The sequence below is a fragment of the Portunus trituberculatus genome, chromosome 41 (assembly GCF_017591435.1).
Source record: "Portunus trituberculatus isolate SZX2019 chromosome 41, ASM1759143v1, whole genome shotgun sequence".
Lineage (NCBI taxonomy): Eukaryota > Metazoa > Arthropoda > Malacostraca > Decapoda > Portunidae > Portunus > Portunus trituberculatus.
Genome location: NC_059295.1, coordinates 30,311,406 through 30,331,219, shown reverse-complemented (window position 1 = coordinate 30,331,219; position 19,814 = coordinate 30,311,406). Strand labels below are relative to the sequence as shown.

At 42.8% G+C, this 19,814-nt stretch overlaps 1 protein-coding gene across 3 annotated transcripts in view; it reads left to right on the top strand.

Annotated features, from left to right (window-relative positions):
* The window catches only part of LOC123516428 (serine-rich adhesin for platelets-like), a 385,592-nt gene extending 371,737 nt beyond the window's left edge, over nucleotides 1–13,855 (top strand). For 2 of the 3 annotated variants that reach the window (XM_045275696.1, XM_045275695.1), the window contains exon 12: nucleotides 10,818–13,855. In XM_045275696.1, coding sequence (XP_045131631.1) covers nucleotides 10,818–10,888 — 71 coding nt within the window. In that variant the 3' untranslated portion in view covers nucleotides 10,889–13,855. The remainder of the gene's footprint in view (nucleotides 1–10,817) is intronic. The other variant, XR_006678186.1, reaches the window with a different exon arrangement.
* Nucleotides 13,856–19,814: the final 5,959 nt, after the last annotated feature.

Here is a 19,814-nt window from a genome sequence, read left to right as displayed (position 1 = left end):
CTCTCTCACTCGGAATATTTTGAAAAGAGTTGTAGAAATTATCAATGAAACTCTCATGGATGTTTTCTTCCTTCTTTTTCTTATAGCTTTTATTTGACTTTAAGAACCTTGAACTCTATTAGGACTGTGTTCGATGGCTACATAAATAATTAATTAATCAAGTCCGTTTGTTTTTACTGTTAACGATGTGGAATCCTTTCCAAGTTATCACATAAATCATGAAAACGCCTTTGAAAATCCCAGTATCGTCCACTACGGTCTGTCTAATTAAAGTCGTCGAGATACAGCATCGAAATGTTTTAAAATATGAATCTTGATGGTACGTTTTTAAAAATAGATTAGTCAAGTCCGTCCCATGGTGTCCTTTGATGCTCTTTTTATCATATTCTAGTCGTTAAAGGTGTGAGTGTTTTTGCCACATTCACACACACCTTCTTCCGATAATTCCTCTGATTTATTACCCTCTTTCAGTTGCTGAGTTTTCTTAAAGTCTTTTTTCCTTTTCTCTTATCCATTTATCCTTGTATCCTCTTGAAGATTATTGCCCAGATGAAGCATTCTTTGTCAATGTTATGTACATGATTTTCCTTCTTTGAACGTTACTGTTCTCTTACCTCTTCCTCATAGAATCTGTATAGTGGTAGCATGGTCACGCAGACAAACTCATTAGACCAAGTACGCTGTTTGTTCTTTCCTTTCTAATCTTTTGTACTCCTCCTCCTTCCTCCTCCTCCTCCTCCTCCTCCTCCTCCTCCTCCTCCTCCTCCTCCTCCTCCTCCTCCTCCTCCTCCTCCTCCTCCTCCTCCTCCTCCTCCTCCTCCTCCTACTACTACTACTACTACTACTACTACTACTACTACTACTACAAAGCCTTCCACGCCTGCCCTCATCAGGCCCCGGGCACCATAACACGTTCACATCCTTTATTACACCTGAATACCTTCCCTCTGCATCCTCACACCTGCTCTCCCTTCCTCTTATTGCTTCCCTCTCACCTGTCTACCACACTCTCCCTCTTGTCTGCCACACTCCCATCTGTCTCTCCCACACTCACTCTTTCTCCCTTCATGCAACTCTCTCTCTCTCTCTCTCTCTCTCTCTCTCTCTCTCTCTCTCTCTCTCTCTCTCTCTCTCTCTCTCTCTCTCTCTCTCTCTCTCTCTCTCTCTCTCTCTCTCTCTCTCTCTCTCTCTCTCTCTCTCTCTCTCTTTTTTTTTTTTTTTTTATTTAAACAAAACTTAATACAAAGGAACATGTACCCAAAGGCGCACTGTCGTGTGCTACCTATTCTAAAGGGTACTACAATCTATTTCTCTACAATATTTACAAGACTTAAAAATAGATAATATACAAGATGGTCAGCATGTAAATGGAGCACTATTCGTTTCACTTCACTAGCACTATTCACGCACTGCACTACACTGAGTGTCACGTCACAAAGAGTGTCAGAGGAGTTGGCAGTGTCTGTCTCCACTTATGTGCCATCAGTTTGACACTGTGAGTGTTCATCTCCTGGACGTGAGGCACCGCGGCCGTGAACAAGTTCCACATCCTGGAGACGCGTCCTGCGAAGGTGCGTTGATGCTGACACCCGTGGGATCGCGGCACCTCTACGGCGTCACCACCATTGAGCACCGTTCTCGTGCTCCGTGCGGTGACTCTTAGAGGATGACGCAGCCCTGCCAGATGTGGCACTCTTTGCACCTGTGCCTTATGGAACACTACGATCGCCGCCACGTCTCTGCGGTGTTCCAGTGAATCAAGGGGACGCTCAGGCTCTGGGTGAGGTGGTAGTGCAGCATCTACTAGCCGTATGGCGCGGCGTTGGATGCTGTCCAGTCTCCTTCTGTGTGTGGCGGCACAGGACATCCAGGAGAGCTGCGTATTCAAGGTGGGGCCGCACCTGTGCCTTGTACAGCAGCAGTCTCCCCTTCCTGTCGAGGAAACTGGCGATCCTTCTGAGAGCGGAGATCCTGTGAGAGGCTTTCTTGGCAATGGTTTTGACATGCCTGTCAAACCTCAGCCCTCGATCCACCTCCACTCCAAGTATCTTGACGTCATCTTGGGTGGGAGAGCAGCAACGCCAAAGACAACTTTCCTGCCATTGCTGCCATGGCGGCTGGGGACCGAGACAACCATTGCTTGTGTCTTCTCCGGCGCGAATGTCACTTGCCAGCGAGCACCCCACTCCTTTATCACTCGTAGCTGCTGATTGATGGCCTCAGCAGCCCGCCCACTGTCCTGGCGTGGATAGGTATAGGAGAGGGTGCAGTCATCAGCATAGGCCATGACTCCTGGCAGTAGCTGGAGAAGATCATCCACGTAGATATTCCACAGGAGTGGGCCAAGAATTGAACCCTGTGGCACTGATGCCTCCACAGGCAGGGACTCAGATGTTTGCCCGTTGACAACCACCTTGAGGCTTCTGTCCTGCAGGTAATTTCCCAGAGTCGTAGCAAGCCACCCTGGATGCCTTTAGCACGAAGCTTTTCTAGTAATCCGTTGTGCCATACTTTATCAAAAGCTCCTGCTATGTCCAAAGCAACCACTATAGTGTCCTTGCCGTCGTCGAGGGCGTCCTGCCAATGCCTGGTGAGAAGCATCATTAGGTCGGAGGTTGACCTTCCAGGTCTGAACCCAAACTGTTGGTCTGAGAGGAGGGCATTGTCCTTGAGATGGCTACACACCACCTCTGCCACGACCCTCTCAAACACTTTACCCACCACTCTCTCTCTCTCTCTCTCTCTCTCTCTCTCTCTCTCTCTCTCTCTCTCTCTCTCTCTCTCTCTCACATCTATCCATTCCTCTTTTATTCTTTTTTTCTTTTTCTTTTATTCATCGTCTCCCTGTACGTAACTCTCGTCCATAGATTTTTATACCCTACATTTATATGCATCTTTCCACTACCCTTTCTTTACACCTCGCTCGCTTCCCTCCTCATCCTCCTCCTTTATCTCCTCCTCCTCCTCCTCCTCCTCCTCCTCTTCCTCCTCCTCCTCCTCCTCCTCCTCCTCCTCCTGTTTCTGAAATAATCTCACCTCCTACACAAAGGCACAGCGCCCCCCTCTCCTTAGATGTCAGGGCGCAGGCCACTCCGACCCCTTCAGTAGTGTGTTCTTTGAGGGCAAGGGAAGGGGGAGGAGGAGTGACTGGCGGGGATCAAGGAGAGGAGGAAGGGAAAGAGAAAAAGGGGGAAATTATAGGAGTAAGAAGGTGTATTAAGAGATGTGAAGGACTGTAAACCACTCTCTCTCTCTCTCTCTCTCTCTCTCTCTCTCTCTCTCTCTCTCTCTCTCTCTCTCTCTCTCTCTCTCTCTCTCTCTCTCTCTCTCTCTCTCTCTCTCTCTCTCTCTCTCTCTCTCTCTCTCTCTCTCTCTCTCTCTCTCTCTCTCTCTCTCTCTCTCTCTCTCTCTCTCTCTGTGTGTGTTTCCTTTTATTTTGCCGTTATTCTTTCTTCTTTCTTTGTTTTCTTTCGTTGTTTCCATGTCTTTTTCTTCTTCTTCTTCTTCTTCTTCTTCTTCTTCTTCTTCTTCTTCTTCTTCTTCTTCTTCTTCTTCTTCTTCTTCTTCTTCTTCTTCTTCTTCTTCTCCTCCTCCTCCTCCTCCTCCTCCTCCTCCTCCTCCTCCTCCTCCTCCTTCTCCTTCTCTTTCTCTTTCTCTTTCTCCTTCTCCTTCTCCTCCTCCTCCTCCTCCTCCTCCTTCTCCTTCTCCTTCTCCTCCTCCTCCTCCTCCTCCTCCTCCTCCTTCCCTCCACATCAACCTCCTTTTTTTCTACACCCTTTTCTTCCTTATCTTCTTCCTGTTACTTCCTATTTCTGTTTTCATCCACCTAACCATCACTAACTCCTCCTCCTCCTCTTCATCCTCCTCCTCCTCCTCCTCCTCCTCGCCTCACTGGTTTTAATGTCTTCCGGAATCCGTCTAACTTGTTTTTTTTTTTTTACAATTTCACTACTCAATCCAGCGTCGTGATAATGATGACCAGATAGTGTCATTGGTATGCCCGCCGCGTGACCTGATTTGACCTGACCTGACCTGTCTTATAGCCTTACCTGACCTGGTTTTACCTTCTCTTATCGTCCTTTCTTTATATACGGGTCATTTTCTCCTGTCGTCTTTGTCCTCTTTCTCCTCCTCCTCCTCCTCCTCTTCCTCCTCCTCCTCCTCCTACTTCTCCTCCTTTTCCTCCTCCTCCTCCTCCTCCTCCTCTTCCTCCTCTTCTTCTTTCTTATCTATTTTTTTTCTTTTTATTTCTTTGTGTCTTTCTTTGTCCTTGTTCTCATTTTCTTCTTTCTCTTTCTCCTTCTCCCCGTCCCTCCCCCTTGCCTTTGCCTCCTCTTCCTTCTCCTTTTCTTTCTCTTTCAACTTTATGGGTATTTCTCTTTCTCCTTTATTCCTTCCTTCCTTCTTTTTTACTCCTCCGTTTATCACCTCTGTCTTCCTGGGACGCTCCTCCTCCTCCTCCTCCTCCTCCTCCTCCTCCTCCTCCTCCTCCTCCTCTTCCTCCTCCTCCTTCTCTTCTTTCCCGTTCCGCTTCCTGATCATGTTATTTTTTGCTTTTCCTCAGTTTCTTTTCCATATTTTTTCTTCTCGTCACAGTAACTCGTATCTTCCCTTCCTTTTCTTTCTCTCTGGTTGTCATCACCTTCATCTTTCTCATTTTCCTTCTGTTGCGCCCTTCCTCTTCTTTTTCTCTCATTATTTTTCGTCCTTCTCCTTTCGATATCTCTTCTTTATATTTCCCTCCCTCCCTCCCTCTGTCTTTCTTCTTCATTATGCTCATCACCAATCTCATTCTTCTATTCTTTTTCCCTTTCCTGCCTCAGTCTTCTATTGTATCCTCTCTCTCTCTCTCTCTCTCTCTCTCTCTCTCTCTCTCTCTCTCTCTCTCTCTCTCTCTCTCTCTCTCTCTCTCTCTCTCTCTCTCTCTCTCTCTCTCTCTCTCTCTCTCTCTCTCTCTCTCTCTCTCTCTCTCTCTCTCTCTCTCTCTCTCTCTCTCTCTCTCTCTCTCTCTCTCTCTCTCTCTCTCTCTCTCTCTCTCTCTCTCTCTCTCTCTCTCTCTCTCTCTCTCTCTCTCTCTCTCTCTCTCTCTCTCTCTCTCTCTCTCTCTCTCTCTCTCTCTCTCTCTCTCTCTCTCTCTCTCTCTCTCTCTCTCTCTCTCTCTCTCTCTCTCTCTCTCTCTCTCTCTCTCTCTCTCTCTCTCTCTCTCTCTCTCTCTCTCTCTCTCTCTCTCTCTCTCTCTCTCTCTCTCTCTCTCTCTCTCTCTCTCTCTCTCTCTCTCTCTCTCTCTCTCTCTCTCTCTCTCTCTCTCTCTCTCTCTCTCTCTCTCTCTCTCTCTCTCTCTCTCTCTCTCTCTCTCTCTCTCTCTCTCTCTCTCTCTCTCTCTCTCTCTCTCTCTCTCTCTCTCTCTCTCTCTCTCTCTCTCTCTCTCTCTCTCTCTCTCTCTCTCTCTCTCTCTCTCTCTCTCTCTCTCTCTCTCTCTCTCTCTCTCTCTCTCTCTCTCTCTCTCTCTCTCTCTCTCTCTCTCTCTCTCTCTCTCTCTCTCTCTCTCTCTCTCTCTCTCTCTCTCTCTCTCTCTCTCTCTCTCTCTCTCTCTCTCTCTCTCTCTCTCTCTCTCTCTCTCTCTCTCTCTCTCTCTCTCTCTCTCTCTCTCTCTCTCTCTCTCTCTCTCTCTCTCTCTCTCTCTCTCTCTCTCTCTCTCTCTCTCTCTCTCTCTCTCTCTCTCTCTCTCTCGTTCTGTCTTCCTGCTTCCTTCGCCTCGTTGGTCAAGCTGTTAATTTGACCTCACATCACATCCCCCGACTTGGCTGCTGCACGAAAGTTACCTCCTCTGACCTCCTCCTTTCCCCTTCTTCCTCCTGCTAACTCCATTCTCCCTCCTCCTATGAACTCTAGCTCTTCTTCTTTTTCCCACTCTAAAATCTCCCTTCTCTTTGTTTCCTGCCCTTCTGTAGATGAATGCTTTCTCTCTCTTCTCTCTCTCTCTCTCTCTCTCTCTCTCTCTCTCTCTCTCTCTCTCTCTCTCTCTCTCTCTCTCTCTCTCTCTCTCTCTCTCTCTCTCTCTCTCTCTCTCTCTCTCTCTCTCTCTCTCTCTCTCTCTCTCTCTCTCTCTCTCTCTCTCTCTCTCTCTCTCTCTCTCTCTCTCTCTCTCTCTCTCTCTCATTCTTATTTTTCATTGGCAATCTATCTTCCCATCTGAATTCCCTCACCTCTTCCCTTTCCCTCCCTTCTTTCGTTAAAAGATTTTGTTTCCTCACTCTTCTTAACCTTGGTGAATCTTCCCCTACCTAACTCTCCTTTGTTTTCATCTTCCACTGACAGACCTTCTCCTTGCCTGCCCTTACTGAACGTTTTCTTACCTCTCCCTCCTCCACTTTCCCTCTCTCACTGGAAGAACATCCTTCTCTCCTTTTCTTTCTTAGTGAACATTCTCTTCTTCCTTACCTGTCTCTTTCCCACTGACAAGCATTCTTTCTCTCCTTGCCTTGCTGAACGTTTTTCCTTCCCTCTTCTATCTGCAATCTTCTCTCCTTCCCTTCCATTGCTAACGTTCTCTCACCTTTCCTCCCGTCCTTCCATCCCTCCTCGTCCCTTGTGAAACGTGAAGTCTTAGATTTGATCCCCGTGCGTGTTGAGATGAATAGCAGTCCTTTAGAAACTTTTAAGACATTTTTTCTACTTCTCCTTTATTGACCTATGCGTAATTTAGTGTAGCTTATCACGAGCTGCTTTGTAAGAACTTTTCTACTGTTTGTTCTTTTACGTTCCTTGTACATAAATGCCTTTCTTATTTTTTTTTCTAACTTTCTCGCTGAACGTTCTCCTATATATCAATTCTCTCTCTCTCTTCTCTCTCTCTCTCTCTCTCTCTCTCTCTCTCTCTCTCTCTCTCTCTCTGTCTCTCTCTCTCTCTCTCTTCTTATCTCTCTCTCTCTCTCTTCTTCTCTCTCTTCTCTCTTCTCTGAACTTCTCTCTCTCTATATCTCTCTCTCTTCTCTCTCTCTCTCTCTCTCTCTCTCTCTCTCTCTCTCTCTCTCTCTCTCTCTCTCTCTCTCTCTCTCTCATACTGATTTACTGATTGACGTATAGACCTCCTGACTCACTGATTGAAGACTTCCACAACCCACGCACCCATTGGCTAGGGTAATGGATAAGCCCTTCCCACGCACCTTCCTGAGGCCTCTGATTGGTGGGAGTGTGCGTGGGAAATGCATCTGATTGGAGGCCGCTGATGTTTGCACTTTTCTCCCTTAAGTTAGTCTGAGCGAGGGAAGCGAACGTGATAAAGGAATCAGAACTCTTTACACCAGTCATCGGGAATGCTCACCCGCAGGCATCAGTAATATTTGTGATGCATTGTGGTACCTACGTGCGCTAATCCACCATCAATGAATGCAATCCTTAAATGTTCCGGCACTTTATTTCAGTTACAGTGAGTTTAGCAGGATGTTGGATTTTTTAAAGTCTTCAAGGATGGTTCTCTAAAGGAATAATAGAAAAAGGCAGTTTATCTTGAAAATTCATATTACTCTTAAACCTTCTAGCATTTTATATTTATTACAGTTATTCCAACAGGCTGTTCTTTAATTTGTCTGAGTTTTCAAGGATGATTGTATAAGGAAAACATATTCAGAATAAAACAGTGTATGTAAATTTTATATCGAAAAATAATGAATATACATACGTGCCAGAGTATGAAGAAGATAAGAATTCATCGACAGAAGAGGATTAAGAAAGAATTTTGCATATTTGCTTAAGAGTAAGACAGTAAGAAAAATACAGAAGAAAAATGTACTTTTGCTTAAGAGTTAGACTGTATTAATAATATAAATAAAACATGCATACCTTTAAGAAGCAAGTAATACTTAAAAAACTCAAGGTATAAACTTCTCATATTAGAGAAAGAAAAAAACAAAAACTAACCATACAAAGAAGAAAATGCGATTGCGCTTTTGCTAAAAAAAAAAATAATAATAATAATAAAAAAAATAAAAATAAAAAAACGAAAATTTTTAGCTAAGAAAATTATTTAACGTTTTTAACGTTGGCATTGTAATGAAGAAAAAAAGAACATCGATAAAGATAACGGTGTTTAAACAGTGATTAGAAAAATTATTTGCTATACTCCCTACGTCTTTAACTTAAAAAAGAAAATGACCTGCGTACTTACCATGAAGATGAAAACTTGCAAAATGAAGTTAGGATATTAAAGGAAGAAAGATTCATCATCAATAGATAAAGAGGAAAACAAAATAATGTTTCAACATTGAGTATGAAAAATTTACTCTACCACACTTGTTTGCGAACCATAGAAATAAAATCTTGCACAAAGGCCTTCTAGGATATCAAAGAAAAAAACATCGTCAGTAGATAGCGATAAAAAAAAAACGGGTGTTTTGCTTCAGCCTGATAGCGACGTGGAGGCATTGTAAGGGAAGGCGATCGATGCCTTGTTGAATAACGTACGTTCAGCTCGCGATGTTTTCCATTTAACGGATATTTGAATCGGGAGTTCATTAGGGCGGAAGCTCAGGTGGTTTGTTGCGGCATAAAGGTAACACAGGGAGACCTTAACTAACCCACGAGACTACAACTAAAAATGTATCAATGTGAAAGAAAAGGTGTGTGTGTGTGTGTGTGTGTGTGTGTGTGTGTGTGTGTGTGTGTGTGTGTGTGTGTGTGTGTGTGTGTGTGTGTGTGTGTGTGTGTGTGTGTTTTAGAGTCGCTAGGAGGGTGGGGTACTTATATGTGAGTGTATATGTGTATCTTGTTTTTGTCTATCTGCATCTATGTATGTATGTATATATGTGAATGGTAGTCATTTTACCTGCCTGTCGGTATGACTGTATATGTAAGTGTATGTGGGGATAGGAGTGTGGACAGGTGGATAGGAGTGTGGACAGGTGTGTGTGTGTGTGTGTGTGTGTGTGTGTGTGTGTGTGTGTGTGTGTGTGTGTGTGTGTGTGTGTGTGTGTGTGTGTGTGTGTGTGTGTGTGTGTGTGTGTGTGTGTGTGTGTGTTGATAGCCTGAGCCTAAATCGAGCAGGTGTGTGTGAGGGCATGAATGGGGCCGAAAATAGCGGGTGAATGCTGAAACGGGGAGAAGGGAGAGAAATTTTGCAACACTTCTCTGTAATTTTTGTGCTACGTTTGTGTTGCTCCGAGTGCGTTCCTTTTAATGTAGCATTGCAAATGTCGTCATGTGTGTGTGTGTGTGTGTGTGTGTGTGTGTGTGTGTGTGTGTGTGTGTGTGTGTGTGTGTGTGTGTGTGTGTGTGTGTGTGTGTGTGTGTGTGTGTGTGTGTGTGTGTGTGTGTGTGTGTGTGTGTGTGTGTGTGTGTGTGTGTGTGTGTGTGTGTGTGTGTGTGTGTGTGTGTGTGTGTGTGTGTGTGTGTTGGTGTGTGGGTGTGTGAGTTTGTGTGTGTATGTGTTTTGGCTTAAATTGTTTTCCTGCGTGTAGCTCATATTATTTTGTCTATTCTCTAAGTACCCTTAACAAAAGGCTGAGTAGTAGTAGTAGTAGTAGTAGTATTGTTGTTGTTGTTGTTGTTGTTGCTGTTGTTCTTGTAGCAATAGTAATAGTAGTAGTAATAATAATAATGATAAGGCTAAATAAAAAAAAATGGCATCTATGGTGATAATAATAATAATAATAATAATAATAATAATGATAATAATAGTAATAATAATAATAATAAAGATAATAATGATAATAAATATGATAACAACAACAACAACATCAACAACAGTAACAAAGGGCGAGGGACAGTGACCATTATAGTCCCCATCATTTCCGCACAACAGACTCACAATAATAAAACCACACAACCACACTCTTTGCAATCTTTACCCAAACCAAGGTATGAGAGCCGCGTACTTACCTCTCTTCCTCTCATCCCTCACATACATCTCCCTCGCTTCGCCTTCCCTCGCCTCGCTTAACCCGGGCACTTGGCATAATACCTCTACTATTCATGCTTTATTTAGCGAGAAGGTGTGTGAAGGTGTAGGGAGGAGGAGGAAGGAAGACGAGCTGTATATCCCAGAGTGATGGCCATACGTTTTCCTCGAGGGAGTTTAGACGCGTAAGATTTAGTTTAGTGCCCCGTCTACCTGTCCCCCCCTCTTTCCGTGATGCTGCGTTCTGCTTTAACCTCCAGACAGACGCCCTTGAAAGCTGCTGCACCTGCTGTAATGATTGGTGTGTGTGTGTGTGTGTGTGTGTTGTGTGTGTGTGTGTGTGCGTGTGCGTGTGCGTGTGTGTAGTTAATGCTGATTTGATTTGAGCAAACTCAAGTTTTTTATTTTTTTCTGTATTCCTTTATGATTTTTTTTATCTATGATTTATCGGTAAACTGCTTTTAGTGTGTGTGTGTGTGTGTGTGTGTGTGTGTGTGTGTGTGTGTGTGTGTGTGTGTGTGTGTGTGTGTGTGTGTGTGTGTTTCGTAACTTTACTTACATAACATGACGTGCAATTTCGCAATGACGCAACACACACACACACAAAAAAAGAGCTTTCCCAACATTACACTACAAAACTTCATTGTCATTGCATAATTTGTAATGGCAATGAATAAATAAGCTCCAACCTAATCATATACCATTCTAACCCTTACGAGCGTTTATCAGTGCTACAATCATCACTTCTCTTCCAATGAACTAATTGTGCTTATGTATCCCTTTTATCTGTAAACATCCACTACCTAAACTAAACAACTTCACATTCATATCTTCCTAACCCATACGAGCGTTTATCAACACTACCATCACTAGTATTTCTCTGCCTATGAACTAACATTATGGTTTTCTATCTATTCTGCAGGAATACTCGCGGCATTGGCTTTCCTCCTGTGCGTGGGCAAGAAACAGGCCTTCTACGTCCGCTTCTGGTGAGGGAGAAGAGTAGAAGACACAGCAGCGTAACGAGGGAGGAGGCGAAGAAGCTGAAGGTGAAGGAACGAACAGCCACTTATCAACTATACCAGCTGTTTGGAGGAACGATCTGAAGAAGGGAACAAGAACGACTACACTATCTTGAGGAGACGCGGAACCTGATACATGGAGAGAGAGAGAGAGAGAGAGAGAGAGAGAGAGAGAGAGAGAGACACACACACACACACACACACACACACACACACACACACACACACACACACACACACACTCTACATATATTTATAATTACATTTTTTTGGATAACTCAAAGGAAGGGAACCGTAATAGAGAAGCCTTGAATTAGAAGTTGATGATACTCGCGTGGAGAGGAGATATGTTTTACCTCCTTATCTCCTCCTAACCAAACCTATCCAAAACTAACGTAATCTAACCCAACACGACATGATATAACATAGTATAAAATGACCCAAAAAATTAATCTCCCACTCTTCATATCACTTGCTAATTTACCAGAACCACACCGTTTCATATTACATCTGACTATTTCTGTACTTCCCTTTTTTCTCTGTATTGTTTTTCGAGAGTGTTTTCTTATTATCGCCAATATTACATCTGGATCTTTCTTTTACACATATCTCTATTTTCTATCACTCGACAAGAGGACATAGCTGGACGACCATCATATATTGACACAGGAAAGAAGCGACTGGTCACGCTCACTCCCTTAGTAGGCCAAAATATACTAGAGTCTGGCTATTTCTTTGATACTTTTTTATATTTTCTAGTACTTAACAAGACATATCGAGGCATGATGTATTGACAGAGGAAAGAAGTACGTGGTCCAGCACACTCCCTAGTAAGCAAGTGTAGAGTGGAGACTGAAGATATGTACAGTACCTAACAAGAAGACAGCGGTGACAGACGAGCCTGCGCAGTCACTCTTTTGGTTTGTTTACTTAGCTTGTCTTTAATTTATTCACAGAACAATGTAGTTTCACTTTTTTTCCCCCGTTTCTCCTGGCTTTAGTTTTCTTTCATCTTGTTTTTTCTCCTTTTTATATACTTGTTTATTGTTTATGTATGAACGTATAATATATTAGTTACTTAATGTATGTGTGTGTGAGTGTGTGTATGGTTAGTATATTTTTTTCTTTTTCATATCAATTTACATATTTCTCTCGTTATTTTCTTACAATTGTATAGCTTCGCTTTAGCTTTATGTTCCTTGTTTATATACAGAATATTCAACTACAATATACACGTAAAACATTTTTCTGACTAGTTAATCCCTCTTTGTTTTTATTTTTTTTATTTATTTTTTTACTTATTTTATTTCAGTTTTATTTTATGATATTTCCACATGTATACTCTATTTTGTTCAGGTTTTTTATCTTTTGCTTGTGTAGAGAGAATGCTTTTATAGTATGATTTTTCTCTTTACTAATTTATGTCCTACTTTTTGTATTATTTGTATAGTCTCTTCGTTCAGCTTTGTTTCATTTTCATAGTTCAGTCTCTCAGTGTCCGCAGCGGGCGTGATAGTGTAGCGGCAGTGGTCTGGTGCTCATCATGGGGGTTGTTTGTACGTAGTCTTGTTAACGCCCCAAGAGGTCTTTGGGTTTCCTGATCTTGTTTCCGCCTCGCTTTGCTTCATCCCACCCGGCACCGTCCCGCCTTACCAGCCCGCCCTTTGCTTCGCTCCATCAAGCCCGCTCTATGTTCAGTCCTATAAGAAGTATAGGTGAAGCTGGTGGAAAGATGGAGAAGGAGGAGGAGGAGAAACAGGAGAAAGGACAGCAAGATGAGGAACTAGAGAAGGAGGAGGAGGAGGATTTAATAACTAGTGTTTACCCAGCGCTAACACAATAAAACTGCAGAATCTGATCTGTCTTTTCGCAGCACACGAGGAAAACAGGGCTGGAGCTGATGGTTGGCTGGCTGGCTGGCTGGCGAGCGGGCGAGAGAGAGGGTGAGCGTCCCATTGCCAACTATTGGAAAACACGTGTTTATTCAGTTATTTTGTTATTCAGCCCAGTGAACTTTGCAACAGTTTTCCATTTTTGGGGAGAGCCAGATAGAAAATAAACACATAAGTAAATGCCATTCATGAATGAGTGTCCGACCATGAGAGAGAGAGAGAGAGAGAGAGAGAGAGAGAGAGAGAGAGAGAGAGAGAGAGAGAGAGCGGAAGGGGGGGAAAGGGGGGAAGAGAAAGATTCATCGTCAGTATCACTCGCTCTACACACATAAGTCCATGTTGACACTTGCACCACGTGAGTGTAGCTTGTTTTGAAAAGAGACAGGATTGTGACGTAACGAAACAGGCGGGGCGGCAAAACACAGACAGAAAACTCATGAACGAGAACAGTAAAAAGACGTAAATTACATAACCGTTTACATATGAGGGTTAGTCTAAGTTAGATTACTTTTAGACTCATTCATTTCATTAATTTCACCGCTGACTCCTTCACTGTATATATTGCGACTTGGAAAGGCATCATTCTTTTGTCCAGAAATAAACACTCACTGTTGGGAAATGAAAAGAGTAAGGGTATCCACAAAACCCAGAAATACAGAAGACTAACAACAAAACAGCTGATATAAGAAACCGAAAGACGTACTAACGAGGACAACTAAAAGAGAAAGCGAAAAAAAATAGAAACTGAAACAATATAGAAAACTGACGAGCAAAAGAAATATAATAAAATGAGACAGAGTTAAAAGGCAAGAAGGAGAAGAATTGTAGGAGAAAGGAAACAGAAGCGTAGTTCAGATAGAGCATGAAAGTGTAACCAAGGGACGGGACGAGAAGGGGACAGCAGGTGGACGACGAGAGTGTCTGCCTGCCTGCCTTGCCTCCCGCAGCTGAGTGTCATTAGTGAGTGCCAGGGAAGCAAGGCGGAGAGAGTCAGGTGGGTGGTAACCATGACGACCTGGAGAGAGAGAGAGAGAGAGAGAGAGAGAGAGAGAGAGAGAGAGAGAGAGAGAGAGAGAGAGAGAGAGAGAGAGAGAGAGAGAGAGAGAGAGAGAGAGAGAGAGAGAGAGAGAGAGAGACGTAAATATGATTTGAAGAAAGCAAGGTAGGAAGGAAGAGAGAGAGAGAGAGAGAGAGAGAGAGAGAGAGAGAGAGACGTAAATATGATTTGAAGGAAGGAAGGTAGGAAGGAAGGAAGAGAGAGAGAGAGAGAGAGAGAGAGAGAGAGAGACCCGGGGAGAAACTAAGAGTGTATGTATGACTTGAAGGGAAGGGAGAAGGAATATCAAAATGTAGAAGGGGAAAAAAAAATGTAAGATATTATAGCAAAGGCTCGAATCAGAGAGAGAGTGTGTGTGTGTGTGTGTGTGTGTGTGTGTTCACTGTTTGATCACTGTTCACTGTTTGATCTGCTGCAGTCTCTGACGAGACAGCCAGACGTTACCCTACGGAGCGAGCTCAGAGCTCATTATTTCCGATCTTGGGATAGGTCTGAGACCAGGCACACACCACATACCGGGACAACAAGGTCACAACTCCTCGATTTACATCCCGTACCTACTCACTGCTAGGTGAACAGGCTATACGTGAAAGGAGACACCCAAATATCTCCACCCGAATCGAACCCCGGTCTTCTGGCTTAAAGCCAGCGCTCTGTGTGTGTGTGTGTGTGTGTGTGTGTGTGTGTGTGTGTGTGTGTGTGTGTGTGTGTGTGTGTGTGTGTGTGTGTGTACTCTCGCCAACTACCAGTAGGCCGTTTGATCAAATTATTCTACATTCACAGCTAAAAGGGATTCCAGGTCATCTTAAAAGGCATAATTAACTCCTTTGTATGAGACTCAATACACCGGAAGATTATGAAAGGCATCATACTTACACCTCATCTTATCCCCCGCGGGCACGCCGGCAATGAAAGCCGCCCTCCCCCTCTCCCACACCCCTCCTGCTGTTCCCTCTTCTTTTTCCTTCCTTCCTTGGTCTTTTTTCCTCTCCCTTCTCAAAGACCTTATTCAGAATACCATCACCACCCCTACCATCACCACCACCACTACCTCCTTGTATAGCTTGAAGGTGGCGAGCGGGCGGTGAAGTGAGCTGCAGCGAATGCATTTATGTTAATATGCTTCTGGGGTTCCTAATATGCATCACAAAAGGGTCTCGATTTGTCACTTCCTCACTGTTGCTTCTTTCTCTTTCTCGCTTTCGTGGCCTTTCCTTTACTCACTGAGACATTTTGTGTGAGGTTTCTCAGGAAGACAGTATAGGTGGTGGAATGAAGTATCTATAATGAGTGTACTCCTATTAGATTTCAAGCCTTTTCATCACAATAACGTCCCTAACGAACTGAAATTTGCATGTGCACCTATATGTTGATTGCAGTGAATTTATTATATCATATCTCAGCAGTCCTTTATTGATGATGGCTCGCGTTTCCTTTATTTTGAGGGGTTTCTTGTAGTTTTGGTCTCGAACTTTTGCTTTCCTCTTCTCGATTGCTATGAATGCTAGTAGAAGTAACTTGGTGACATTACGCGAAGAGGTAAAAACGGGTACATTCATAGTAACACTGATAGGAAGATAGAAAGGTAGATAGGTAGTTACCTAGATGGCTGAATATATAGATAGAAAGATTGACAGGTTAACAGATAGATAAATACACAGATAGGTAGATATTTCATAGACATTTCATTGACATACACACCACATTTTATATAAAGATAGATTAGCAGATAGATGTTTTTCTGTCATACATTCATACCATGTTCTGACTTACCCGTTCCATTGATTCTAGTCATACGTAGTTTAACAAGGATTTCGCATCGTCAATAGGAAAAAGACCCATGAGAATGAGACTAATCATCTATGTACCCTTTGCAAGTCGTCTTTATGGGAGACCAAAATGTTTAAAAAATTCAGACCCTGGTGTCTCTGTGATAGTAAGCCCACCCACTACTGCTAATGTGACTCCTGTCGAGAAGGCGGCAAGGAATTAGGACACATTTGTATAGCTTAGTGGTTGGTTGATTGATTAATTGATTGAATGCATCTCAATAACAGTCTTTTATGCATTATTGATGAAGGAACCATGTATATCTTACTATACATGTAATAGAAAGGTGGGGATAAGTATGAGAGAGAGAGAGAGAGTGTGTGTGTGTGTGTGTGTGTGTGTGTGTGTGTGTGTGTGTGTGTGTGTGTGTGTGTGTGTGTGTGTGTGTGTGTGTGTGTGTGTGTGTGTGTGTGTGTGTGTGTGTGTGTGTGTGTGTGTGTGTGTACAATTTAATCATTAGCTTCACCAACGTCGTCTGAGCAACATAACAGGTCTTCACGTTCTCATCGACCTCCTCCTCCTCCTCCTCCTCCTCCTCCTCCTTCAACACTAAATATACCTTTAATCTTTCCTCCCATCCGTATCCTCTTTTCATCCATCTCCTCCTCCTCCCACAATACTTCCCTCCATTCACATCCATTCCTCTCCTTCCAATTACCTTTCACCTACCACAGCTTTCCCCTCTTCTTCCTCCAACAGTACCATTCCTTGTCTATCCCTCGTCCTTCTTATTATACATCACAGCTCCAGCCACATCACCGTCTCGTCCCGTCTCGGCCCGTCCCTTGCACCAGGATAAACTGTCTTTTCTAAGTTTCTGGATGGTGTGATCGATGCCTCGCTAAAGTTACCGCTACAGTTACGATACTTTTTTTTATGCCCTGAGGGTGTTAAAGGTCAAGCCGAGGATCTGGTGTAAGAGTAAACAACGCCTCGCCTCACCTCAAAGTGAAAGCCTTGTGATGTGAAACCCTTGTGAAGCCTCTGCCCAACGTACCGTACTGTCTTTCAATTAACTGTGACAACCCGTAGCGTGTAAAAGACGATATTTGTGGTATAGAGTAATAATAATATGAAATGTTAATAAAAAAAAAAAAAGCGTAAACTGGAAAATATTGAAAGACATACGAGCGACGGAATTTTGAAAACGAAGCTTGGGCGTGAGTGAATTGTTATCGAAATGCATTAAGTTCTTGTAATTTTTAAAGAGGCTTCCTCCACAACACTACATCATGTTCAACGCTGACCTGTTCCTGCGCTCCGGCCCTAGAGGAATGAAAGAAATGCGTGGTTTGTGGATCTCTAACTTAGCTCTCAAGTTCTTATCTTGAGAAAGGAATTCAGATGAGGAGAAGGATCCCTCGCCCAGAGAAAGTTAAGGAATGCATAAACATGAGTTCAATAAATTACCATATTATTCCAGTTTATATTTATGTGCCTGATAAATCTCTTTCCGAGCTTCTATTGATAAAAAGAATTTCATGATGAAATGTATGATGTAGGTTTTGAGATCTTAAACTTTTTTTATATATCCAACGTTTCTTTTTTTGTTCCTTTCTTATTCACTTAGCACTGTTAGTTTTCTTCTACAGCAACATTTTTGCTTTCATTCAACTTTACACGAATAATGTTTCGCTGTCTTTGAGGTCTTTGCTTAGGGAAAGTAAAAGAAGGCAGGCCTGATAGAGAATAAGATGAAGAAATTAAATAAGACGTTTCCTTGTGAAACTGACTGAGATACTACGTGGAAAAAGTTAGGAAAAGATCTATTATCATTCGGTGGAAAACTGAAGCTGAGGTTGAGGGCTTTATATAATGACAACACTGCCTCAGGCCACCAAAACTCATGATAAGGTAACTAGCAAGGAATCAGTCTGAAAATAAAAGAACCTTGCTTTGAATTACAAGTATCACAAAATCAATCATGCTTTGTTTCAAACACAGGAACACTTAGCACACTCGCATCTCAAAGCCGATACGAATACTTTGATGCCAACTCCATACTGATGCAGCAGAACACGGAAACACTGCAATATTCATGTGCAGTATTTGAAAGCTGTCGAATCCCACCAAAGCGCCAACTGGAGTAGTTCACCAACAAAGAAACTAATTAAGCACATAAACATATCAGAATACTAATCGCTGCCTTATTGTACTCAGGTGAAGAACGCTACTTTACATTATACATATGCAAAAATATTTAATATTATAGACGCTAAATGCCCGTCAGGGCCTAAAGTTCGTGTTCGCGTTTCTCATTTAAATCACTCAGAAGATCTACTATGGGTTTCAAATACCATATTTCATAGTTGTTTGTTTTTTCTCGGGAGTTGTGATTAGCGGAATGTTTTGATACAAACTCCATCTGAGAATTATTCCCGAAAAAAAATATATATGATACAACGTGGCCTCTGGAACACTAGTAAATGTAACGACTCAATCTTTGCACGAAACACTTAGAAAATTCATATGAATCTACGAAAGATGAGCAGCTGGAACTGAACCAGGTGTTACGTGACATTCAAGATACACGAGTCCTTACCAGTCGAGCTATAAGGATCGCTCACTACGTATATACTAAACAAGTGCAAGACCAATACCGTTTATACTGAAGGAAACGTGAATGAAAATGGTGGTTTCGTTTTTTAGGAGAACAAGTACAGGACCATTACTGTTTATATCAGAGATGTAAGTTAAGATGATGGTCTCGAAAAAATCAAATGTATTGTTACTTTTTTACTTTTGTCTTGACGTGATAATTTCAAGTCGGTTTTAAAGGAAAAATATAAACCATTGCCATTCATATCCGGGAAGTGAATAAAATGGAGCTTTCGAGAAATGTGTATAAGTTCTGTTATATTTTTTTCTACTTCTGTTTACACGTAATTATTATTTCTTTTAAGTTGGTTTCAAATCGCCGGCACTGCAGACTCCAGGTTCATGTTATGTCTCGCCCCTGACACGCACTCTCCAGAGACACCTGAGCGACATCTCACAGATTTGCCGGCATTTCACAGAAAAGAATTCGCCCCTTCGACCACGATTTTCTGCCATGCCAATCCGTCACAGTTGCAGTATATCCAAGGAAGCTTATGACTCTCTCTAGCTTCTCTGGTTATTTTCCCGTCACCACAACACATAACCATTCATCACAATCATTATATTCCTGCACCGCAATACTTCATCATCCGCTCTGAAGGTATTAAAGTCCACCATTCTACCTCACTATTGCCACTGCAGCCGCATCATAGCCTTGTACTTCGTTCACACATCTCACTACCGCTTATCACGTCATATTGTCTTTATCATGCCTTCACCATTCCCACTAAAGTCATACCACATCACCATACGCATTATCTTCACTCTACTAGCTCACCATAATCCCCTTTTACCTTACCACCTCACAACCACAACCATACCACACCTTCAACACATATCACCGCCCTCACCACTACCATGTATCACACTCCCGCACACTACTGGCAGGTGAATGTTGAGGACGCTGCCAAACTCTCACTTCTTTCATTGTCGAAACGCTCTCAGGAACATTATAAAAGTCTGCATATATGAATTTCTTCCCTGTCCCAGTTACTGCTACACCTTCCTGGAGTGAGGCAGGATAAGCCCTTGGGAAGCACGGAGGGAATACTTCTATTACGTGTACAATGTCATTACCTTTACACATATCCCGGAATTCATGGGGTCATTTTGGGCAGAAAAAAAATCACCGGTTATTAACCAGTAACAAATATCCTGCAATTCATGAAGTAATTCTGGGTCCCCCCTCTAGAAAAAAAAAAATGCTTTGTTATATAGCACACAGCAAATTGCAGGGGAGGGGGGGGTGGTATGTGTAATTACGTGGCCTAACTTGCCTAACCCTTCAAACGCTCCTCTCTTTCATGTACATACACTGGCAGCAGACAGACGTTACACTCAAAAGAATGAAGCCAATTCGTGCTGCACATGAAAGTTTGCGCCTGTCTTACCACTCCAAATTTGAAAATACCGACACGGGAAACATAACAGTATATATTAAACCAACTGTGAGATTACCCAAATACCACCACGTCCTAAGCCTTTTACTGGAATGTACCACTGCAAGAGTAAGGACAGAA